This window comes from Heterodontus francisci, chromosome 18 (assembly GCF_036365525.1).
Source record: "Heterodontus francisci isolate sHetFra1 chromosome 18, sHetFra1.hap1, whole genome shotgun sequence".
NCBI lineage: Eukaryota > Metazoa > Chordata > Chondrichthyes > Heterodontiformes > Heterodontidae > Heterodontus > Heterodontus francisci.
This window is the reverse complement of record NC_090388.1, coordinates 59,580,046-59,600,769: the sequence shown is the minus strand read 5'-3', so window position 1 is coordinate 59,600,769 and position 20,724 is coordinate 59,580,046. Positions and strand designations below refer to the sequence as shown.

The 20,724-nt window shown below is 45.5% G+C and overlaps 1 protein-coding gene across 1 annotated transcript in view; it reads left to right on the top strand.

The window, feature by feature from the left end:
• Positions 1–14,520: 14,520 nt before the first annotated feature.
• The window catches only part of LOC137379353 (dynamin-1-like protein), a 120,040-nt gene continuing 113,836 nt past the window's right edge, over positions 14,521–20,724 (top strand). The window contains exon 1 of the mRNA XM_068050058.1: positions 14,521–14,764. Coding sequence (XP_067906159.1) covers positions 14,663–14,764 — 102 coding nt within the window. The 5' untranslated portion in view covers positions 14,521–14,662. The remainder of the gene's footprint in view (positions 14,765–20,724) is intronic.

Sequence of the window (20,724 nt, the reverse complement as noted above, 5' to 3'; positions counted from 1 at the left end):
GAATGGTTGTTTTCAGACTGGAGGAATGTTTTGATTGGGGTTCCCCAGGGGTTGGTACTGGGTCCCCTGCTTTTCTTGATCTATGTTGACTTGGCATGCAGGGCACAATTCCAAAATTTGTTGATGACACCAAATTGGAAGCATTGTGAACTGTGACAAGGATAATGATAGACCTAAAGGCGACAAAGACAGGCTGGTGGAATGGGTGGACGCATGGCAGATGAAATTTAATGCAGAAAAGTGTGAAGTGATGCATTTTGGTAGGAAGAATGAGGAGAGGCAGTATGCAATAAAGGATACAATTCTAAAAGGGGTGCAGGTGTAGAGGGACCTGGGGGTAAATGTGCACGAATTGTTTGAAGGTAGCAGGGCAGGTGGAGAAAGTGGTTAAAATAAGGCATATGAGATCCTAAGCTTTATAAATAGAGTGATAGAGCACAAAAGCAAGGAAGTTATGGTGACCCTTTATAAAACACTGGTTCAGCCTCAATTGGAGTATTGTGTCCAATTCTGGGCACCACATTTTAGGAAGAATGTTGTGATGGAGTCTGCACTTTGCAAGATCAGTGGAGGAGCGTATGCAGACTGTTAATTGGAACAGATGACTTGTTGAATTCTGTTAAGTGCATTGACTGGTTTCAAAGCTTTTTTTGAGACAGACATTAACTTAAAGGTGAAACTAAAACCTTCAGGTTTTTGGGGACACTGAAACTGAGTGGAACCAGATAAGACAGAGTCATTTAACCAGAGGCATGTGACTAGAGCCGTCTAAGCTTAGATTTCAGGCTTGCAAAGTTTAAGCAGGCAGCAGGTTGTTTTGGCAGACAAGCTGCAGAGAGAGAAAACTGATTCTGGGAGCTGGCCATTGACAAATATGAGCTGCAGCAGTGGCTTTTGGTGACTTAAAAGAAATACTAGTGGAACCGCACCATCTAGACTGTCATGAGCAGGGCCGAGAACATTTGAGAGGCAACAAGACCACAATGTTGAAGGGAAGACTGCAATGTTTGTTATCGACGAGAAGGCAATACATCACTGTCTGCATCCTGGAGGACAGGAGCTTGAAATCTACCTGAAGGAGTTCAGAGTTTTAGTTTAGAGATACAGCACCTAAACAGGCCCTTCGGCCCACCGAGTCTGTGCCGACCATCAACCACCCATTTATACTAATCCTACACTAATCCCATATTCCTACCACATCCCCACCTGTCCCTATATATTTCCCTACCACCTACCTATACTAGGGGCAATTTGTAATGGCCAATTAACCTATCAACCTGCAAGTCTTTGGCGTGTGGGAGGAAACTGGAGCACCCGGAGGAAACCCACGCAGACACAGGGAGAACTTGCAAACTCCGCACAGGCAGTACCCAGAATCGAACCCGGGTCCCTGGAGCTGTGAGGCTGCGGTGCTGACCACTGCGCCACTGTGCCGCCTAATTTTGAAGAACTTTGTGGCTGTTTGGTGCCATCTTTGCTGAGAGGACTGCCCAGTAAATCCATGAGATCTATCTTTGTTTCACCTGCTAATTAATGTGTAATTTGTAAATTATATATATTGACTGTGATTTGTCTGTTATTTCAAGTTTAATTTATGTTGATGTTGGTTTGATTGTTGGAGTAAGTTTATAAAAGTGACTTCTTGTCTGTTTTTTCATTGGGGCCCTTCAATAAATGTGGTTCTTTTTGTTTGTTATGATCTCCATAGAGATCAACAATGTGAAGGCATTGGAGAAGATGCAGAAGAGATTTACAAGAATGGTTCCAGGGATGAGGGACTTCAGTTATGTTGATGGATTGGAGAAGCTGGGGCTATTCTCCTTAGAGAAGAGAAGGTTGAGAGGAGATTTGATAGAGGTGCTCAAAATCATGAGGGGCCTGGACAGAGTAGATAGAGGAGGCACAAGAGTCAAGAACCAAAGGACGTCAATTTAATGTGAATGGCAAAAGAGCCAAAGGCAACATGAGAAACTTTTATGTAGTGACTGATCAGGATCTGGAATGCACTGCCTGAGTGTGTGGTGGAGGCAGATTCAATTGTGGTTTTCAAAATGGAATTGGATAATTATCTGAAGTGTTACAACCAGGTGAAAAGGGAGTTTAGGGGTATTTTACTGTCTTCACCTAATCTTATTGTAACAGGGTGTAATTTTTAAACACTGTTTTGAGCTCCCCTTTTGTGAATCTTTGTTCACAGCTTTCCAATTATAAGGCAAAGAAATGAGCACACCAGGTTTTCTTTAGGTTTAAAGAAGAAAAGTGACATTTATTTAAACTTAAACTCTAAGACGGTTAACGCCTATGGATATATGCTGCGCTGACGCTAGCATGCACACGCGATACACACATGCAAATAGGGACAGAAAAGAGAAGAAAAATAAAATGGAGAGGTTTTAGTCAATATCAGAAGAGTTCCTTGTTTATTGTGCTTCGAGCTCCTTGTAGTCCTTTTGTAAGTTGTCTTGCTTTTCATTGGGGCCCAGTATTCTTCATAAACCTTCTTTACTGTAGGAGACTTTTCTCTCTTGGGGTTCATGTGTCTTCAATGGTGAGAGCGAGAAAAGAGCAGACAGGAGAGAGGTGTTCTTAGTCCAGGAGAAAACAGCCTTCTGATTTGAACTTCCTTGTTCGAAGCCCAAATTCAAAAAGCTCCCATCAGTCAGTCATGTGACTAAACTGGCCCGACCACGTCTGTTTGTGTATTCAGCCATCTTTGCAGTTAACCTGGAATGCTGGCCTTTCCACCTTCAACATCTGGCAATCAAAAGTCCATTGTGGATTAAATTGCAGCAGGGAATGGCTCCTTTGTCCATTGAAGTACTTATCTGTTGATATGCTAATGTTTCTCTCCAGCCGAAGTCTCCAATTGGTTTTTAAAGCCAGTTCTTTCTTCAACAATAGTTTAAAATCAGTGTTCATATGGCAAAATTAATTTTCCTCATTCTTGGTAGTTGGGGGGGCTTACCTGACAGAAGAGAGAAATTTTTCAGGGCAACGGGGAAGGGGAGGGGGGAGAGTGGGACTAGCTGAGTTACTCATGCAGACAGCTGCACAACACGAAGGGCCAAATGGCCTCCTCCTGTGCTGTAACCATTCTTTGTTTAAGTGGCTAATTACTGCATAAAAGGCTTTTTAAAAAGTCTATCACAGTGGACCCAAGGTACCAGATTTTGCTAACCATTTCCAGTGGGGTGTTATTTTGTGTCATCAGGGACAGAGATCCTATGATGATGGTTTTCTTGATTATAGTTAACAAGATCAAGTTATAGGCATGGGAGAGACAGTCCATGAGTCTTTGAAGCTGAGTTTCTGTGTGAGCGACTAGTGCAGCATCATCAACATAGAGTTCTCTGATCAGAGCGCAGTGTGTTTTTGTCTTTGCCTTCAGCCTTGATAGATTGTAGAGCTTGCCGTCTGACATAGATTCCTTCCATATCTGCAGGGAAGGCAAAGGGCAGGAGCATGGAGAAGAAGATGTCAAACAGAGTGGGGGCGAGGACACAACCCTGTTTCACTCCATTCTTCACTCTGAAACTGTCGGAAGTGGAGCCATCAAACTGTACAGTCATGTTGTCATGGAAGGAGTGGATAAGACTGAGGAGCTTCAGTGGACAGCCAGTTTTTCCCAAAATTTTGTAGAGCCCTGCTCTGCTGACTGTCGAATGCCTTAGTGAGATTTACAAAAGTAAGGTAAAGGGATGTACTCTGTTCCCTACACTTCTCTTGTAGCTGTATATGGAGAAAATCATATTCACAGTAGACTGCTGGCAGGGAAGCCAAACTGCTGAATGCAAGTAAATGAAATCTTTTAAGAATGACCCTAGGTGGTGGACAATTAAACAAGGCAGTAAAAAAAATGCTTCCCTCACATTGGTATTCTTGAAAATTATCCTGATGAGTGCAAGACGAAAAGCTTTAACAAAATGTCTCTATTTTCAGCAATACTCAAGTTCTGTACTACCAAATTACTATTTCTATGTGCTTTATTTCCCTACATAGAGAAATAAGAGGCATTGTTCATGTTCCTTTCTAGTTCTGATTTTCTCTAGAAATTGTTAAAGAAAAGCTTGAGATCATATTATCTCCTCGCAAAACACTGTCGTGGCTAATTGAACATGATATGACAGGTGTTATTGTGAACAAGAACCCTAGAAAAGATGTATTTCCTACAAAACAACAGATGCCAACTTGTTTTTTTCAACCTGTTATCATTATTCCATCTCCTTATCTCAAAATTGTCTTGACTAACTGTTTCCCAATATGGCCATGAAAATATATGAATCATACATCCAGTAGTTAAAAATGGTGAAGACTGGGTGCTTAATATTCAAGGATACAAAGTGTTCAGAAAAGATACAGAAGAAAAAAATGGGAGATAGGGTGGCAGTACTGATTAGGGAAGACATTGTAGTTTTGGAAAGAGAGGATGTCCTTCAGGAGGTAAAGACAGACCATTTGGTTAGAGTTGAGATGCCATTGGGGGTATTCTATAGGTCACCAAATAGTGAGAGTGCGATAGAGGAGCAAATCAGCAGGGAAATCACAGAAATATGCAAGAACTATAGGGTGGTGATATTGGGAGACTTTAATGACCCAAATATTGATTGGGATAATGTTAGATTAAAGGGTAAGGCAGGGGAGGAATTTCTGAAATGTGTTCAGGAGAACTTCCTTGACCAATATGTCAGGAGAGTTCTTCAAGCAAGAACCAGGCCAAATACAATAAGTTGAGAGGGCAAATGAATAAGAAAACAAGACTGGTAAAGAGAGAATATGAGAATAGAATGGCAGTTAACATCAAAGGGAAACCAAAAATCCTCTACCGGCATATAAATAGTAAATGGGTAGTAAGAAGTGGAGTGGGGCCTATTAGGGATAAAAAGGGTAATATATATCTTTAGACGGGTAGGGCAAGGCTAGAATACTTAATGAGCACCCTGTATTGGTGTTTACTAAGGAAGAGGATTCTGACAAAATATCGGTAGAAGCGGAGATGGTAGAGGTAATGGATGGGGTGAAAACTGATAGGCAGGATATGCTGGGCTTAGAGTGGATAAGTCGCCTGGTCCAGATGGCCTGCATCCCAGGTTGCTAAAGGAAGTGGGAGTGAAGATAGCAGAAGGGCTTGCCTTAATCTTCCAATCTTCCCTAGTTACTGGGGAAGTGCCAGAGGATTGGAGAGTTGTAAATGTGACACCCTTATTCAAGAAAGGGTGTAAGGACGTTCCTCATCTGTCTCGCTGCAATTTTGCACCTCACCTCCAGCAAGGTCCTCACAAGAGTTGAGATAACCTACAGGATGGATGGGAAATTATTCAACCTCCGTCACCTCCACTCCAAAAGTCACTCCACCTTGATTCATTGAGCTTCAGTCTGTGGGTGCACTTGTGTATGTGTTCGCTTGGAAACTGAGCTCCAAGTCATCATTGATTCCTTCACTGAAGTATACAAGAGGATGGGCCTTACTTTAAACATCAGGAAAACTAAGGTCCTCTTCCAACCCACTCCTGCAGCACAACATCATCCTCCATTGATCAGGATCGTTTTCCATATCCCGATCGCTTTCCATATCCCGGGAGTCTCCTCTCAACGAAGGCAGACATAGATGACGAAATCCATCACTGGCTTTAATGTGCCAGCTCTGCCTTCAGCTGACTGAGGAAGAGAATATTCGAGGACCATAACCTCAAACATGGGACTAAGGTCATGGTGTACTTGGTAACAGTGATCCCTGCACTCCTATATGTTTTGGAGATTTGGACAATCTACAGCAGGCATCTCAAGGCAGTAAAAAAAATGCACCAACGCTATCTCTACAAAATCCTTCACATTCATTGGCAGAAGCGGCAGTCTAATGTCAGCATCCTCTCCCAAGCCAACGTTTCCAGTATTGAGGTGCTAATCACTCAAAAGCAGCTTCGCTGGGCAGGCTATGTCACTCACATTCCTGACACCAATCTCCTGAAGCAACTGCTCTACTCTGAGCTTCACTGCAGCAAAAGACTCCCAGGAGGACAGAGGAAACGCTTTAGGGACATTCTCATGGCATTCCTGAAGAAATCCAACATACCTAATCGACTCATAAGAGTCCTTGTTCCTCGACTGCTCAAAGTGGAGAAGGTGCATTCGGGAAGGTGCTGAACACTGCGTGAGATGTCGACGGGAGCACGTGGAAGCGAAGTATAGGCAGCAGAAGACGCGCACAGCTCCCCCAAGTAACTCACTTATTCAACACTTCAAACACCACCTGCCACACATGTGGTAGTCTGTGGTTTGTGCATCGGACTCATTAACCAGGTTAGAACGCACTGAACCGTCCTTGGTGCCGAGGGACTGTCTAAGAAGTTCTCTGCGAAAAGGGAGATAACTTCATTACATTCCTTCTTGACTAAAAGAAACAGGTGGAGCAAGCACGAGGTTTTGCAAGGATTGCAGGCTTTCCCATAGTGCAGGGTGCCAGTGACTGCATGCATTGCTTTGCATGTGCTTCATGTCAACTCTGCATCTGAACTGAAAGGGATTCCACTCCCTCATTGTGCAGCTGGTGTGTGACCATAGGCAGCACATCATGCAGGTCAATGCCTGGTACAGTCAAAATGCATTCATTCTGTGGCAGTCCCCGTGTATTTTAACCACCACCAAAAACTAAAGATTGGCTCTTTCCACAGATGCTGCCAGACCTGCTGAGTGACTCCAGCATTTCTTGTTTTTGTTTCAGATTTCCAGCATCCGCAGTATTTTGCTTTTATTTTAGTGTTTAATTCACTGCCACTTCTCTTCCAGAAATGCCTACCTTGAAGAAGTTCTGCTCTTCTCTTCGAAGGGATTTTCGTTTGTCTCTTTTACCTTGTTCACCTTCATTGCTTTCTATTTCCCTCCTGGTGTTTGATAAGGTATCTACCAAAACTCGTTTTCACAGCCACATCTCCTTCCTCAGTGACTGTCTCCGGCTCCGACTTATTCCACGTGGATTCCAACTGCAGTTTCACCCATCATGCTTTGAAACCACCCAGGATCACAGATATCTCCGAGAAATACAACGTTCCTCGGACTGCTACTCTCGCCGCATCCTGAGATCCACACTCAGTGCTATGCGCCGCCACATGCACACACTGGACCTCTCTCTCCAGCAGCACCGTCTCACCTTATCTCAAAGCTGTTCTACTCCGCAGTTTCATCTCATCTTACGTCTCATCCGACACATTAACAAAAAACTTTTTTTCTTCCTTTCAGGTGTTAAGGAACGCAAGCTCCAGCAGCTGATGGGGACTAATGCCCCTCCAGATCCTCCTTCCGCTTCACTTCCCTCTGACCCCACCCCTTCTGATCTGACCCCTTGCCGTGTATTCACTATACCCTCTGACCTCCCCCTCTCTGATGCTAAGCGTTCTGTACTCAGCAAAGGTCTCAGTTTTATCCCCTTACGCCCCCACCTCAATGAATTTCGCGCTCGGCATGACGTTGAGCTCTTCTTCCGTCGCCTCCGCCTCCGGGCTCACTTCTTCGACCAGGAGTCCTCCCTCCGATCAGCAGACCCATTCACCCGCCTCCAGCATTCTCCCTCTACCTGGACCCCTCCCCCTGGCCTCTTACCCGCTCTTGATCTCTTCATTGAAAACTGTCAGCGAGACATTGGTCGTCTCAATTTCTCTGCCCCCCTCACTCACTCTAACCTGTCCCCCTCTGAACGTGAGGCACCCCGTTCTCTCAGGTCTAACCCCGACATGGTCATCAAACCTGCAGACAAGGGTGGTGCTGTTGTCGTATGGCGTACCGACCTCTACCTTGCAGAAGCTCAACGCCAACTCACAGACACCTCTTCCTATCTCCCTCTGGACCATGACCCCACCACCGAACATCAAGCCACCGTCCAAAGGACTGTCACTGACCTCATCTCCTCTGGAGATCTTCCCTCTACAGCTTCCAACCTCATAGTCCCACAACCCCAGACAGCCCGCTTCTACCTCCTTCCCAAAATCCACAAACGGGACTGTCCCGGCAGACCCATTGTGTCAGCCTGCTCCTGCCCCACTGAACTTATTTCTTCCTATCTAGACTCTATCTTTTCTCCGCTGATCCAGTCTCTTCCCACCTACATCCGTGACTCTTCTGACGCCCTACGTCATTTTGACAATTTCCAGTTTCCTGGCCCCAACCGCCTCCTCTTCACTATGGACGTCCAATCGCTCTACACCTCCATCCCCCACCAGGATGGTTTGAGGGCTCTCCGCTTCTTCCTGGAACGGAGGCCCAACCAGTCCCCATCCACCGCCACCCTCCTCCACCTGGCTGAACTTGTTCTCACATTGAACAACTTCTCCTTCAACTCCATGCACTTCCTTCAAGTAAAAGGTGTCGCTATGGGTACCCGCATGGGTCCTAGTTATGCCTGTCTTTTTGTGGGATATGTCGAGCATTCTTTGTTCCAGTCCTACTCAGGCCCCCTCCCCCAACTCTTTTTCCGGTACATTGATGACTGTATCGGTGCCGTTTCCTGCTCCCGCCCCGAACTAGAAAACTTTATCAACTTTGCTTCCAATTTCCACCCTTCTCTCACCTTTACATGGTCCATCTCCGACACTTCCCTTCCCTTCCTCGACTTCTCTGTCTCCATCTCTGGGGATAGGTTGTCTACCAATATCCATTATAAGCCCACTGACTCCCACAGCTACCTCGACTACACTTCTTCACACCCTACCTCCTGTAAGGACTCCATTCCATTCTCCCAGTTTCTCCGTCTCCGACGCATCTGCTCTGATGATGCTACCTTCCATGACGGTGCTTCTGATATGACCTCCTTTTTCCTCAACCGAGGATTTCCCCCCACTGTGGTTGACAGGGCCCTCAACCGTGTCCGACCCATTCCCCGCACCTCTACCCTCACCCCTTCCCCTCCCTCCCAGAACCGTGACAGGGTTCCCCTTGTCCTCACTTTTCATCCCACCAGCCTCCATATCCAAAGGATCATCCTCCGCCATTTTCGCCACCTCCAGCGTGATGCCACTACCAGTCGCATCTTCCCCTCCCTTCCCCTGTCAGCATTCCGAAGGGATCGTTCCGTCCGCGACACCCTGGTCCACTCCTCCATTACCCCCACCACCTCGTCCCTGTCCCAGGGCACCTTCCCCTGCAATCGCAGGAGGTGTAATACCTGCCCATTTACCTCCTCTCTCCTCACTATCCCAGGCCCCAAACACTCCTTTCAGGTGAAGCAGCGATTTACTTGTACTTCTTTCAATGTAGTATTCTGTATTCGCTGCTCACAGTGTGGTCTCCTCTACATTGGGGAGACTAAGTGCAGACTGGGTGACCGCTTTGCGGAACATCTCCGCTCAGTCCGCAAGCAGGACCCTGAGCTTCCGGTTGCTTGCCATTTCAACACTCCCCCCTGCTCTCATGCTCACATCTCTGTCCTGGGATTGCTGCAGTGTTCCAGTGAACATCAACGCAAGCTTGAGGAACAGCATCTCATCTACCGATTAGGCACACTACAGCCTGCCGGACTGAACATTGAGTTCAATAATTTCAGAGCATGACAGCCCCCCATTTTACTTTCATTTTTAGTTATTTTTTTCTTCCCCTTTTTTTTTTACATTCCTTTTTAAATTTTTTACAATCTTTTTTTGCATTTATTTCTTTTCATCTTAGTTTGTTCAGTTTGCTTACCCACTGTTTTTTTCAGGTTGTTTTTCTTCAGGTTTGCACTTGCTGCTGTTCAATATTCAGTGTATTCACACCTAATCTGTACTAATGCTTTGTCTTTCAACACACCATTAACATATTGTTTGCCTTTGCTCCGTGACCTTTTGGTCAGCTATGTGGCCTGGTCCAATCTGCACCTTCTCCTTTGTTATCTCTTGCCCCACCCCCACCTCACTTGTTTATAATCTGTGACTTTTCTAATATTTGTCAGTTCCGAAGAAGGGTCACTGACCCGAAACGTTAACTCTGCTTCTCTTTCCACAGATGCTGCCAGACCTGCTGAGTGACTCCAGCATTTCTTGTTTTTGTTAAAGATTGGCTGCTGGGCGACAAGGACAATTTGCTGTGAACATGGTTCATGACTCTGGTGTGCAGCCACACGCACCTGCACAGCATGTAAACAATGAGAGCTGTGCTGCCAGAAGAAATCTGATAGAGCAGACCATTGACATGCTGAAGGAAAAGTCCTGCTGCCTTGACCACTCTGGACGAGCCCTGCAGTACTCAGCTGAGTGGGTCTCAAGATACACAACTTTGCCATCATGAGGGAACAGCACTTGCCACCACATATCAAGCAAGAAGCTGAGGGACAGGAGGAAGAGAGGAAGGGAGGTTACAATCTAGACAGTCCTTTTCTGCCTGGGCTGTAAGTGAACAACTAACTCAACAGGAATACCTGGAACCTCAACCTCAATTTCCCATTCACCAACAGACCCACACTCCTTACCTTCCCTCTGTCAGTGACCATCACATAATCACATGGCCACAATCCAGAACTAAAAGCCAACACAAAATACACATTCCAATGCAAATTGAAGATCTAATACAGGTCAGAAGTATACAGTAAATGGCAGAACCCTTAGGAGTATTGACAGGCAGAGAGATCTGGGCGTTCATGTCCGCAGGTCACTGAAAGTGGCAACGCAGGTGGATAAGGTAGTCAAGAAGGCATACGGCATGCTTGCCTTCATCGGTCGGGGCATAGATATAAAAATTGGCAAGTCATGCTGCAGCTGTACAGAACTTTAGTTAGGCCACACTTGGAATATTGCATGCAATTCTGGTCGCCACACTACCAGAAGGATGTGGAGGCTTTGGAGAGGGTACAGAAGAGGTTTACCAGGATGTTGCCTGGTCTGGAGGGCAATTGCTATGAGGAGAGGTTGGATAAACTCGGATTGTTTTCACTGGAACAATGGAGGTGGAGGGTCGACATGATAGAGGTTTACAAAGTTATGAGTGGCATGGACAGAGTGGATAGTCAGAAACTTTTTCCCAGGGTGGAAGAGTCAGTTACTAGGGGACATAGGTTTAAGGTGCGAGGGGCAAAGTTTAGAGGGGATGTGCAAGGCAAATTTTTTTTACACAGAGGGTGGTGAGTGCCTGGAACTTGCTGCCGGGAGGTGGTGGAAGCAGGTACGATAGCGATGTTTAAGAGGCATCTTGACAAATACATGAATAGGATGGGAATAGAGGGATACGGTCCCCGGAAGTGCAGAAGGTTTTAGTTTAGACAGGCATCAAGATCGACGCAGGCTTGGAGGGCCGAATAGCCTGTTCCTGTGCTGTACTGTTCTTTGTTCTTTGTAAACCATGCCATATAGCATGCAAAAATAAACTAATCACACTTCTGCATTCCCTTGGTGCCTGTCTTCCTGGTGCCTTTACCTGTCCAATTGCTACTATGAAGTGCTATCCCAGTAGTTGTATGTGGTTGGTGGAAGGCTGCTGACTTTCAATGGAGGAGTCTGCAGATAGCCTTGGCAGACAACCTTCTGGGTCTAGAAGGCCCGGCTTCAGACTGTCCTATCTCCATGGGGGGGCAGCAGTCTGGGTTGGCTGACTGACAGGCAACAGCACTAGCAGAATGGCGGGGCTGTATGCACAAATGTTTTTGTCTGGAGGGAGCACAGTGGGTTTGTGCTCCATGAAACCACTGCCTCTATCCCAGGGCAGCACTTCAGCAATCCTAGTCATCTGTGGTCGAACAGATTGCTGGACTGCTGTGACACCTTGGAAGACCCTTTGAACTCTGGTATCCAGAGCCATGAAGTCAGCAGTCTGAGATTCCACTGCAGCACTCAGGTGTTGGGTAGTTGCTATTTGTGCTATGATGGAAGCTGAGACATTGACCATCTGAAGCTGAATCATGGTTGATTCCATAAGTTTGTTGAGAGAGTTTGCCATCTGTTCCATGCTGGAAAGGATGAGCTCCAAGCATTGTGCAAAGCCATGTACAAAGTTGGTCCCAGACTCTCCATGTTCCTCGACATTGCAGGCAGACTTTCTGGCAGGCCTCCCAATGCATTTTAGTATGTGTACACCCATCAGACATTTTATTGTAGCCTGGCCCATTGAAATCCTCATCAGATTCCTCTGCAGCAAAACTAGTGTGCAACCTCACCTTCCGGAGTGCTGGCACCCACACTGGCCTTTCTTCCGCCCTGACTGCAGCGCACTTACACCCCTATGTCTCATCACATGCAGATGCTGCCTCTATGCTATCCTCTAAATTATGCACAGTGTCAGTATCTGAAAAAAGGACAAAGGTAAGTTGTGATGAGGCCAGAGGAGAAACTAAAAAATGTTACAACATCTGCAGCTTGTAAATCAGAAGAGAGTGGAATGAGGGGGAAGTAGGGTGTGCGAAGGAGGATTAGGTTTGAGGATGTCGTCATCTTCAGTGACTTCAGCTCCGCTGGTGACTATGACCTCTGCGATGATCCTTCACATAATGACCAGCACCATCTCCTCCACAGGGGTTAGAACATGCAGAGACACCGTTCCTCATCTGGTTAATTTCTGAGGCCTCCAGTTGAGTGCCACTTTTCCTGCAAGAGAGAGGGAAGTGTGTCAGTGAGTGTCATGCAATCTATTTATGTGATGTCATGTTTGAATAGCTATCTGCGCTGCAAATTGTGAGATATGAGTGTGAGGCTTACAACACTGCTAACCGTGTCAGGGTGAGATGAAGCAAGGTGTTAGGAAGAAATTGATAGAGATTGTTGGTAGGTGTGTGATCAGGTGTGGTGAAGGGAGGTGTCAAGTATGAGATTGATAGAGATTGTTGGTGGATGAGGGATGGGGGTGTGATGAATTGAGCAGTGGCTGAAGCTAGTGGTGGAGTTGGGAGGATAAGGCATTTGAAGATGCATTCACTGACCTTGAGCATACATGTAAAATCATTAAACTTCTTCCAGCACTACATCTAGGTCCTTAGGTCTGCACCCCTGGCATTAGTCTTTGCAGTTATCTGTTTACACTGCCTTCTCATTGTGTATCTTGAGGGCCTCCTGAAAATACAGGACATCTCTCCTCCTTTCTACTTCCTCCACTAACAAGAACACAAGAAATAGGAGCAGGAGTAGACCATATGGCCCATCGAGCCTGCTCCGCCATTCAAAACGATCATGGCTGATCTTAGGATTCAACTCCACTTTCCCGCCCGCTCTACAAGACCTCTAGTGCAGTGTCTGGAAACCTGAGGGCCTGCTCTCCCATGGTCAGCTATTCTCTCTCCCCCAGGTCAGATTCAGTTACAGACTGACTCCTTGCACCTGCTGCAGCCATAATGCTTTGAGAGGTGCAGGCTATCTTTGAAGAATGTTAATAATATTGGACCATCTGCTGATGCATTCAGCCAATGAACAGCACGGGAAGAGCTGGCTGCATGAAGAAATCATTACAATCAGTTGGCGTGCTGTCTGTATTCCACTCAACAGGCATGGATTGCGATCCCTGCCCTATTATCAGGGGCTAAACAATTGATAGAATGTGGTACAAAAACAAAAAATGCTAGAAATACTCAGCAGGTCAGGCAACATTTGTGGAGAGAAAAACAAACGTTTCAGGTCGATAACCTTTCATCAGAATCAGCACGTGGTGTTTTGTTAGCATTGTTTTGCGATGTGAGCTGGGTTTGTCAGTGAGTGCAGGTTGGATATTTGGAATGGTGACTCCTTCTTCTCGTCATCAGAATTCACTGACTCAACAGCTCTCCTCAAATTGATTTTTTGAAGAACTATACATAGGCATTTAACTCCCTGGTGCCTGTTCAGCCATTCAATTAAATAATAGCTCATCTTTATCTTAATTGCAAGTAAAACTTCAAAAAAGAAAATGAAACATGTGATTGCTACCCATAGTTAGTTGAGTGAAATTATAATAAATGAATGTGCCACAAAAAAAATACATTTTAATTGGTTATTTTCCAGACAATATCGTGGTGATTCGGTTACCAGTCCAACCAAAACTGTGATTCATTTGGAAGCTCCATACTGGTACTTAAAGCGATACAGATTCCCGATGCTTTAAATTAGAAACAAAATCAAACTTTGCAAACTCATTTTCTATGATATTCTAAAGACAATTTATTTAATCATTTCGTAGATCAACTGTAATTATTTTTTCATCTTGAGCATAAAACACCTTTTGGTTTTAAAAAATCTGTTCGTGTCAAGTAATTTTTCTTTAGAAAACAATGACACATTACAGAAATCTTTATGAATTGAGGTCGGAATTTTCATTATACAGTGTGACACAGGCAATAGAGATTTTATTTAGTTAAAAAAAATTGACCGTTTCTGGAGATGAATAAAAGTTCATAGTTTATATATAAATGCAGGTCTATCAGGTCAAAACATCCCAAGTCTCAGCAAGGTCGCAGAGGTTACGAAGGGAGCGATGGAAGTTGTAGTTTAATCCTTTCCTCTCGCAGCTCACCGGATGAGGAAGCAAACTACAGCTCCCAGCCTGCAGTGCGCGGCCTCCTCCTTCCCGCCCCCGAGCGGTAACGGCGATCTGCGCGTGCGCAGTGGTGCCTGAGCTCTGAACGGTGGTCTGTCGCTCCTCTGCGGCTGGTGACGGTGACAGTTTGAAACAGGGCAACGGTCAGTCAGCGACAGGCCCCACACTCGGATACAAAGAGTGCATTCGCTTGCTCTCTGACCATTGAGCAGCGATGGAGGCGTTGATTCCCGTCATTAATAAGCTGCAGGAAGTGTTTAACACGGTTGGGGCCGATATCATCCAGTTGCCGCAGATCGTGGTGGTAGGGACACAGGTAGGGAGACCGGGCCGGGTGTTGCGGGGCCGGGGTAATGGGGGTCTGGGGGCCAGTGGCGGAGGTGGGGGCCTAGAAGCTGGGAGAGTGAGAAAGGGGCAGCAGCTGTCACTCACTGCACAAACTGCTTCACTGGGGAGTCAGGATTCCCAGGGGCTTTACCCGGATTCTTCATTTGCACCTGTTATCCCCAGCATTTTTGTTTTTAATTTCAGGTTTTCCGATAGTGTGTTGTCTAATATTTAAATTTATGTTTTACGGTGTCTCAATGACAATATTTCTGTACAATGTGGTTAATGTACAAAACATCCCAAGGCCTCTACATAGGAGGAGATAAAACTAGAGGAGCAGAACCTAACCATATTACAGAGTTCAGGAGAGGTCACTGAAGGTTGTTTGGATTTTGAGAAGGTTTCTAAAGGAGTTTTGGGGGGGTGGCGGGTATGGAGGGAGTGCCAGAGTTTAAAGTGGAGGTGGCTAAAGGTCTTGCCATTGATGGTGAGGCAAAAGGGGATGTCAGAGTTAGAGGACAGAAGATTGAAACAAGGAAGGGGGAATCAGATTGCAAAGGTACAGAGAAGCAAAGCTGTGCAAGTATTTCTTGGGGGTTAGGAAGCCAGTGTAGATTAATGAGGGCAGGGTGATTGACAAGAGCAGTGTGGGACAGAAAACTGATAGCTGGGTTTTTGACAAGTTGGAGTTTATGGAATGTGGAGAATGGAAGGCAAGAAGAACGTTGGAGCAACTAAACTTTGTGGTGAGAGTGTGGATATGGGAGTAAGTGGTAGAGAGTTGAAATAGGGGTGGGAATGGGCAATGTTGCAGAAGTGTAAGCAATTTTAGTGATGTGTGCTTTGAAGCTCTGTTCATATTCAAACACTCCCTGTGTCTGCGTGGGTTTCCTCCGGGTGCTCCGGTTTCCTCCCACATGCCAAAGACTTGCAGGTTGATAGGTAAATTGGCCATTAGCAATTGCCCCTAGTATAGGTAGGTGGTAGGGAAATATAGGGACAGGTGGGGATGTGGTAGGAATATGGAATTAGTGTAGGATTAGTATAAATGGGTGGTTGATGGTCGGCACAGACTCGGTGGGCCGAAGGGCCTGTTTCAGTGCTGTATCTCTAAACTAAACTAAACTAAACATATGCAAGGTTTTATTCTGCTGGAGTGATTGGCCAGAGAGGGAGATAGAATCAGTTGGAAGGGAGCAGTTTACAGCAGGAGCCAAAACTTATGACTTTGGTCTCTCCAAAGTTCAACTGAGGATGTTGTGATTCATCTAAGACTGAATTTCAGTTAGACAGAAGTGGTTGTTGGGGTTGAGCGAAATCGTGGAGAGGTAGAACCAGATGCCACCACCCTTCAGGTGGAAGATGGTTCCTTACCGGTATATTGTGTCACCAAGGGGCAGCATAGAGATCGGAAAGAGAAACGCATGAAGGATAGTTCTTTTGGAAACTTGAAGGATGTGGGTGATGCTGCCAAGACAGCATTTATTGCCTATCCCTAGTTGCCCTGCTGCCTGTGTCCTAACTTGCATCAAGCCCTTCTGTTCAGTCATCACCCTGTGCTTGCTGACCTACATTGGCTGCCGGTTAAGCAATGCCTCGATTTTAAAATTCTTTAGCCTTGTTTCAGATCCCTCCATGGCCTTGCACCACCCCTTCCTGCCCCATCTCTGTTTACTCCTCCAGCCCTACAACTCTCCAAGATCTCTGCGTTACTCCAATTCTGGCCTCTTGCTCGTCCTTGATTTTAATCGCTGTTCCATTGGCAATCGTGCCTTCAGCTGCCAAGGCCTTAATTTCTGGAATTCCGTCCCTAAATGTCTCCGCTTCTGTACCTCTCTTTCCTTCTTGAAATCTATCTCTTTGATAAATCCTTTAATTCTCTGCCCACATTTCCTATGTGACCCAGTGTCAAATTATTTGATAACCCTCCTGTGAAACACTTTGGGACGTTTTACTATGTAAAGGGTGCTACACAAATAAAAGTTGTTGATGTTGGCCTGAGAAGGTGGTGATTGGTCTTTTACTTGAACTGCTGCAGTCGTTAAAGCGATGGTGCTGCTGGAATGGTGTTAATTAAGTGGGGATTCCAGGATATTGACCCGAGGTTATAAAGGTAATGAAGGAATATGTTAGGGTGTTGTGTGACTTACAGGGGGACTTGGAGATATTGGTGTTCCGACAACAATGCTTTAATTATTTTCATGAGTGGTAGAATTAACGGGGGAGGGAGCTACTGTTGAAGTGACCTTGCTAATTTGCTACAGTACATCCTGTAGATTATATATACTGTAGGCACAATGTACATGATGGAGATGGATGTGTTACCAGTGGGGGGAGTGGGGCACTGATCGAATATACTTCTTTGTCCTGGTTGGCGGTGAGCTCCTTAAGTGTTGTTGTGGCTGTACGCTCCAGTGATGTGCATTCTATCATAATCGTGATTTGAACCTTGAAATTAATGGAGCGGCTTCGAGGGCTTTGGAGGTGAGTCGCTTATCACAGAGTACCCAGCCTCTGCCTGGCTCCTGTAGCAATGATATTGATATAGCTGGTCATTAAACTTTCTGTTGATAGTGAGACACAAGACATGGATGGTAAGGGAGATGGATGGGCTTGCTCTTGTTTGAGATGATCATTTCCTGGTACTTTGGTAGCATGGATGTTACCTGCCGTTTGTCAGCCCAGGCCTTGATGATGTCACTTTTCTGCTGTAGACTGGTACTGGCTGCTTCTTAGTTGGAGGAAATGATTATAGAACTGAATATTGTGGAATTTTCAGCATACAGCCCCAGTGCTTAACTTAGGAGGGATGGTCATGGAGGAAGTAATTGGCTGAGGATGCTGCCCTGAAGAACTGTTTCAGTGATGTCTTGGAGTGTGATGATTGACCTCTGATAATGTAATATCTTCCTTTCTGTCAAATGTGACTCCACCCACTCAAGGGTTTCACTTTGGCCCCCATTGGCTTTATTTTTGGTCAGGTTCCTTGATTCAGTCATGGGCATTCACCTTTCGTGGTTCCATTCACCAGGTGAAGGCTGGAGCCAACTGTTCCTGTAGGATCTGAAACTGGGCATTGGAAAGCATGTTATTAGTGAATACATGTGGCATGTTGGCACTATTGATGACTTTCCATCACTTTACTGATGATTAGGAAGAGGCTGATGGGGTGTAGATAGCACATATAAGAGAAATTTTTCACGTTATCAGGTAGATGCCGGGCTCATAGTTGTACTGGAACAGCTTGATTTGGAATGTGGCTAGTTCTGGTACACAGGTCTTCACTGCAATAGGTGGGATGTCAGGGCCCAGTGCACTGGGCTGTTTTAGCTGACAGCCCTTGCAAACACTTTATCCTTGTTCCTTGCACTCATGTGCCTGCTGTAGGTAGCATGGTATGGTAGTAGTCAAGGTCATTTCAGGAGATGCACTGTCTTCATCCAGCTAGGTAGGAATGGAACCACTTAATGGTAGTCCCATATTGCTGGACAATGGAGGAGAGGCGGATGAGAAGAATTGGCTGGTTGATCATATCAGGCACTGTAGAGAAGCTGAGAAGGACAAGGAGCGATAATGCCCCATAATCAGAGAGCATATCTTTTGTAAGTCTCACTCTGAGCATGTAAAATCCCCAGTATTCCCCTGATGTTGATGACTGTGTAGAGGGGTTGGAGCATTATGTAAGGCATTCTTGGGTATAAGGCTGTAGGTATTCCATCTCAAATTGATCTACTTTGCAAAGGGAGTCAATCTTTGTAAGCTGTAGATAAACCCATAAATGCTCCACAGTGCTGTCTCTGTTCCTAAGAATGACATCTGTTCTAACCTTGCTCCATGGTTCATGGGGGTCACCTTGTACTGACCTTGCTTTGATCTGTTTTGGGTAGTCAAGGAGTTCGCTGTCCAGCTGTTACTGCTGGTGATTTGGGAACAGGGAATCGCATTGCCGTTGTGAGCTTTGGGTTTGGGGGTGCTTAGGAACATAGCAGGAGTAGGCCATTCAGCCTGTCAAGCCTGTTACGCTATTCAATTAGATCATGGCTAATCATCTACCTCAACACCACTTTTCTGTGCTATCCCCATACCCGTTGATGTCATTAGTATCCAGATATCTAAGGATTTCTGTCTTGAACATGCTCAATGATTGAGATTCCACAGCGCTCTGGGGTAGAGAATTCCAAAGATTCACCACCCTATCTGGTAGAATGGCAGTAAGGAAAGATGAACCAAAATAAGAAGGAAATAGTTGTTTGTAATGAATGTATCTATTCTCATGCCTTCAGCTTGTTTAATTGCCACTCCCTTAGGTAATTAAATGCTTTTGAAAGGAGTTTCCATAAGTTACAGACTGTGATCATTTATTTTTTACACAAACAGTGGAAGAAATCTGGAACTCTCTTGTCCAAAAGACAGATTCTAGGACAATTTGAGCTTTCAAAAGTAAAACGGACTTTTGTCACATAAGGGTATTAAGAGATATGGAGTAAAGCTGAGGTACTGACCAGCCATGATTTAGATTAGATTAGATTAGATTAGAACATTACAGTGCAGTACAGGCCCTTCGGCCCTCGATGTTGCGCCGACCTGTGAAACCATCTGACCTACACTATTCCATTTTCATCCATATGTCTATCCAATGACCACTTAAATGCCCTTAAAGTTGGCGAGTCTACTACTGTTGCAGGCAGGGCGTTCCACGCCCCTACTACTCTCTGCGTAAAGAAACTACCTCTTACATCTGTCCTATATCTATCACCCCTCAACTTAAAGCTATGTCCCCTCGTGTTTGCCATCATCATCCGAGGAAAAAGACTCTCACTATCCACCCTATCTCACCCTCTGATTATCTTGTATGTCTCTATTAAGTCACCTCTCCTCCTCCTTCTCTCTAACGAAAACAACCCCAAGTCCCTCAGCCTTTCCTCGTAAGACCTTCCCTCCATACCAGGCAACATCCTAGTAAATCTCCTCTGCACCCTTTCCAAAGCTTCCACATCCTTCCTATAATGCGGTGACCAGAACTACACGCAATACTCCAGGTGCGGTCTCACCAGAGTCTTGTACAGCTGCAGCATGACCTCGTGGCTCCGAAACTCGATCCCCCTACTAATAAAAGCTAACACACCATATGCCTTCTTAACCGCCCTATTAACCTGGGTAGCAACTTTCAGGGATTTATGTACCTGGACACCAAGATCTCTCTGCTCATCTACACTACCAAGAATCTTCCCATTAGTCCAGTACTCTGCATTGCTGTTACTCCTTCCAAAGTGAATCACCTCACACTTCTCCGCATTAAACTCCATTTGCCATCTCTCAGCCCAGCTCTGCAGCCTATCTATGTCCCTCTGTACCCTACAACACCCTTCGGCACTATCCACAACTCCACCGACCTTCGTGTCATCCGCAAATTTACTAACCCACCCTTCTACACCCTCTTCCAGGTCATTTATAAAAATGACAAACAGCAGTGGCCCCAAAACAGATCCTTGCGGTACATCACTAGTAACTAAACTCCAGGATGAACATTTGCCATCAACCACCACCCTCTGTCTTCTTTCAGCTAGCCAATTTCTGATCCAAAGCTCTAAATCACCTTCAACCCCATACTTCCGTATTTTCTGCAATAGCCTACCGTGGGGAACCTTATCAAACGCCTTACTGAAATCCATATACACCACATCCACGGCTTTACCCTCATCCACCTGTTTGGTCACCTTCTCGAAAAACTCAATAAGGTTTGTGAGGCACGACCTACCTTTCACAAAACCGTGCTGACTATCGCAAATGAACTTATTCTTTTCAAGATGATTATAAATCCTATCTCTTATAACCTTTTCCAACATTTTACCCACAACCGAAGTAAGGCTCACAGGTCTATAATTACCAGGGCTGTCTCTACTCCCCTTCTTGAACAAGGGGACAACATTTGCTATCCTCCAGTCTTCC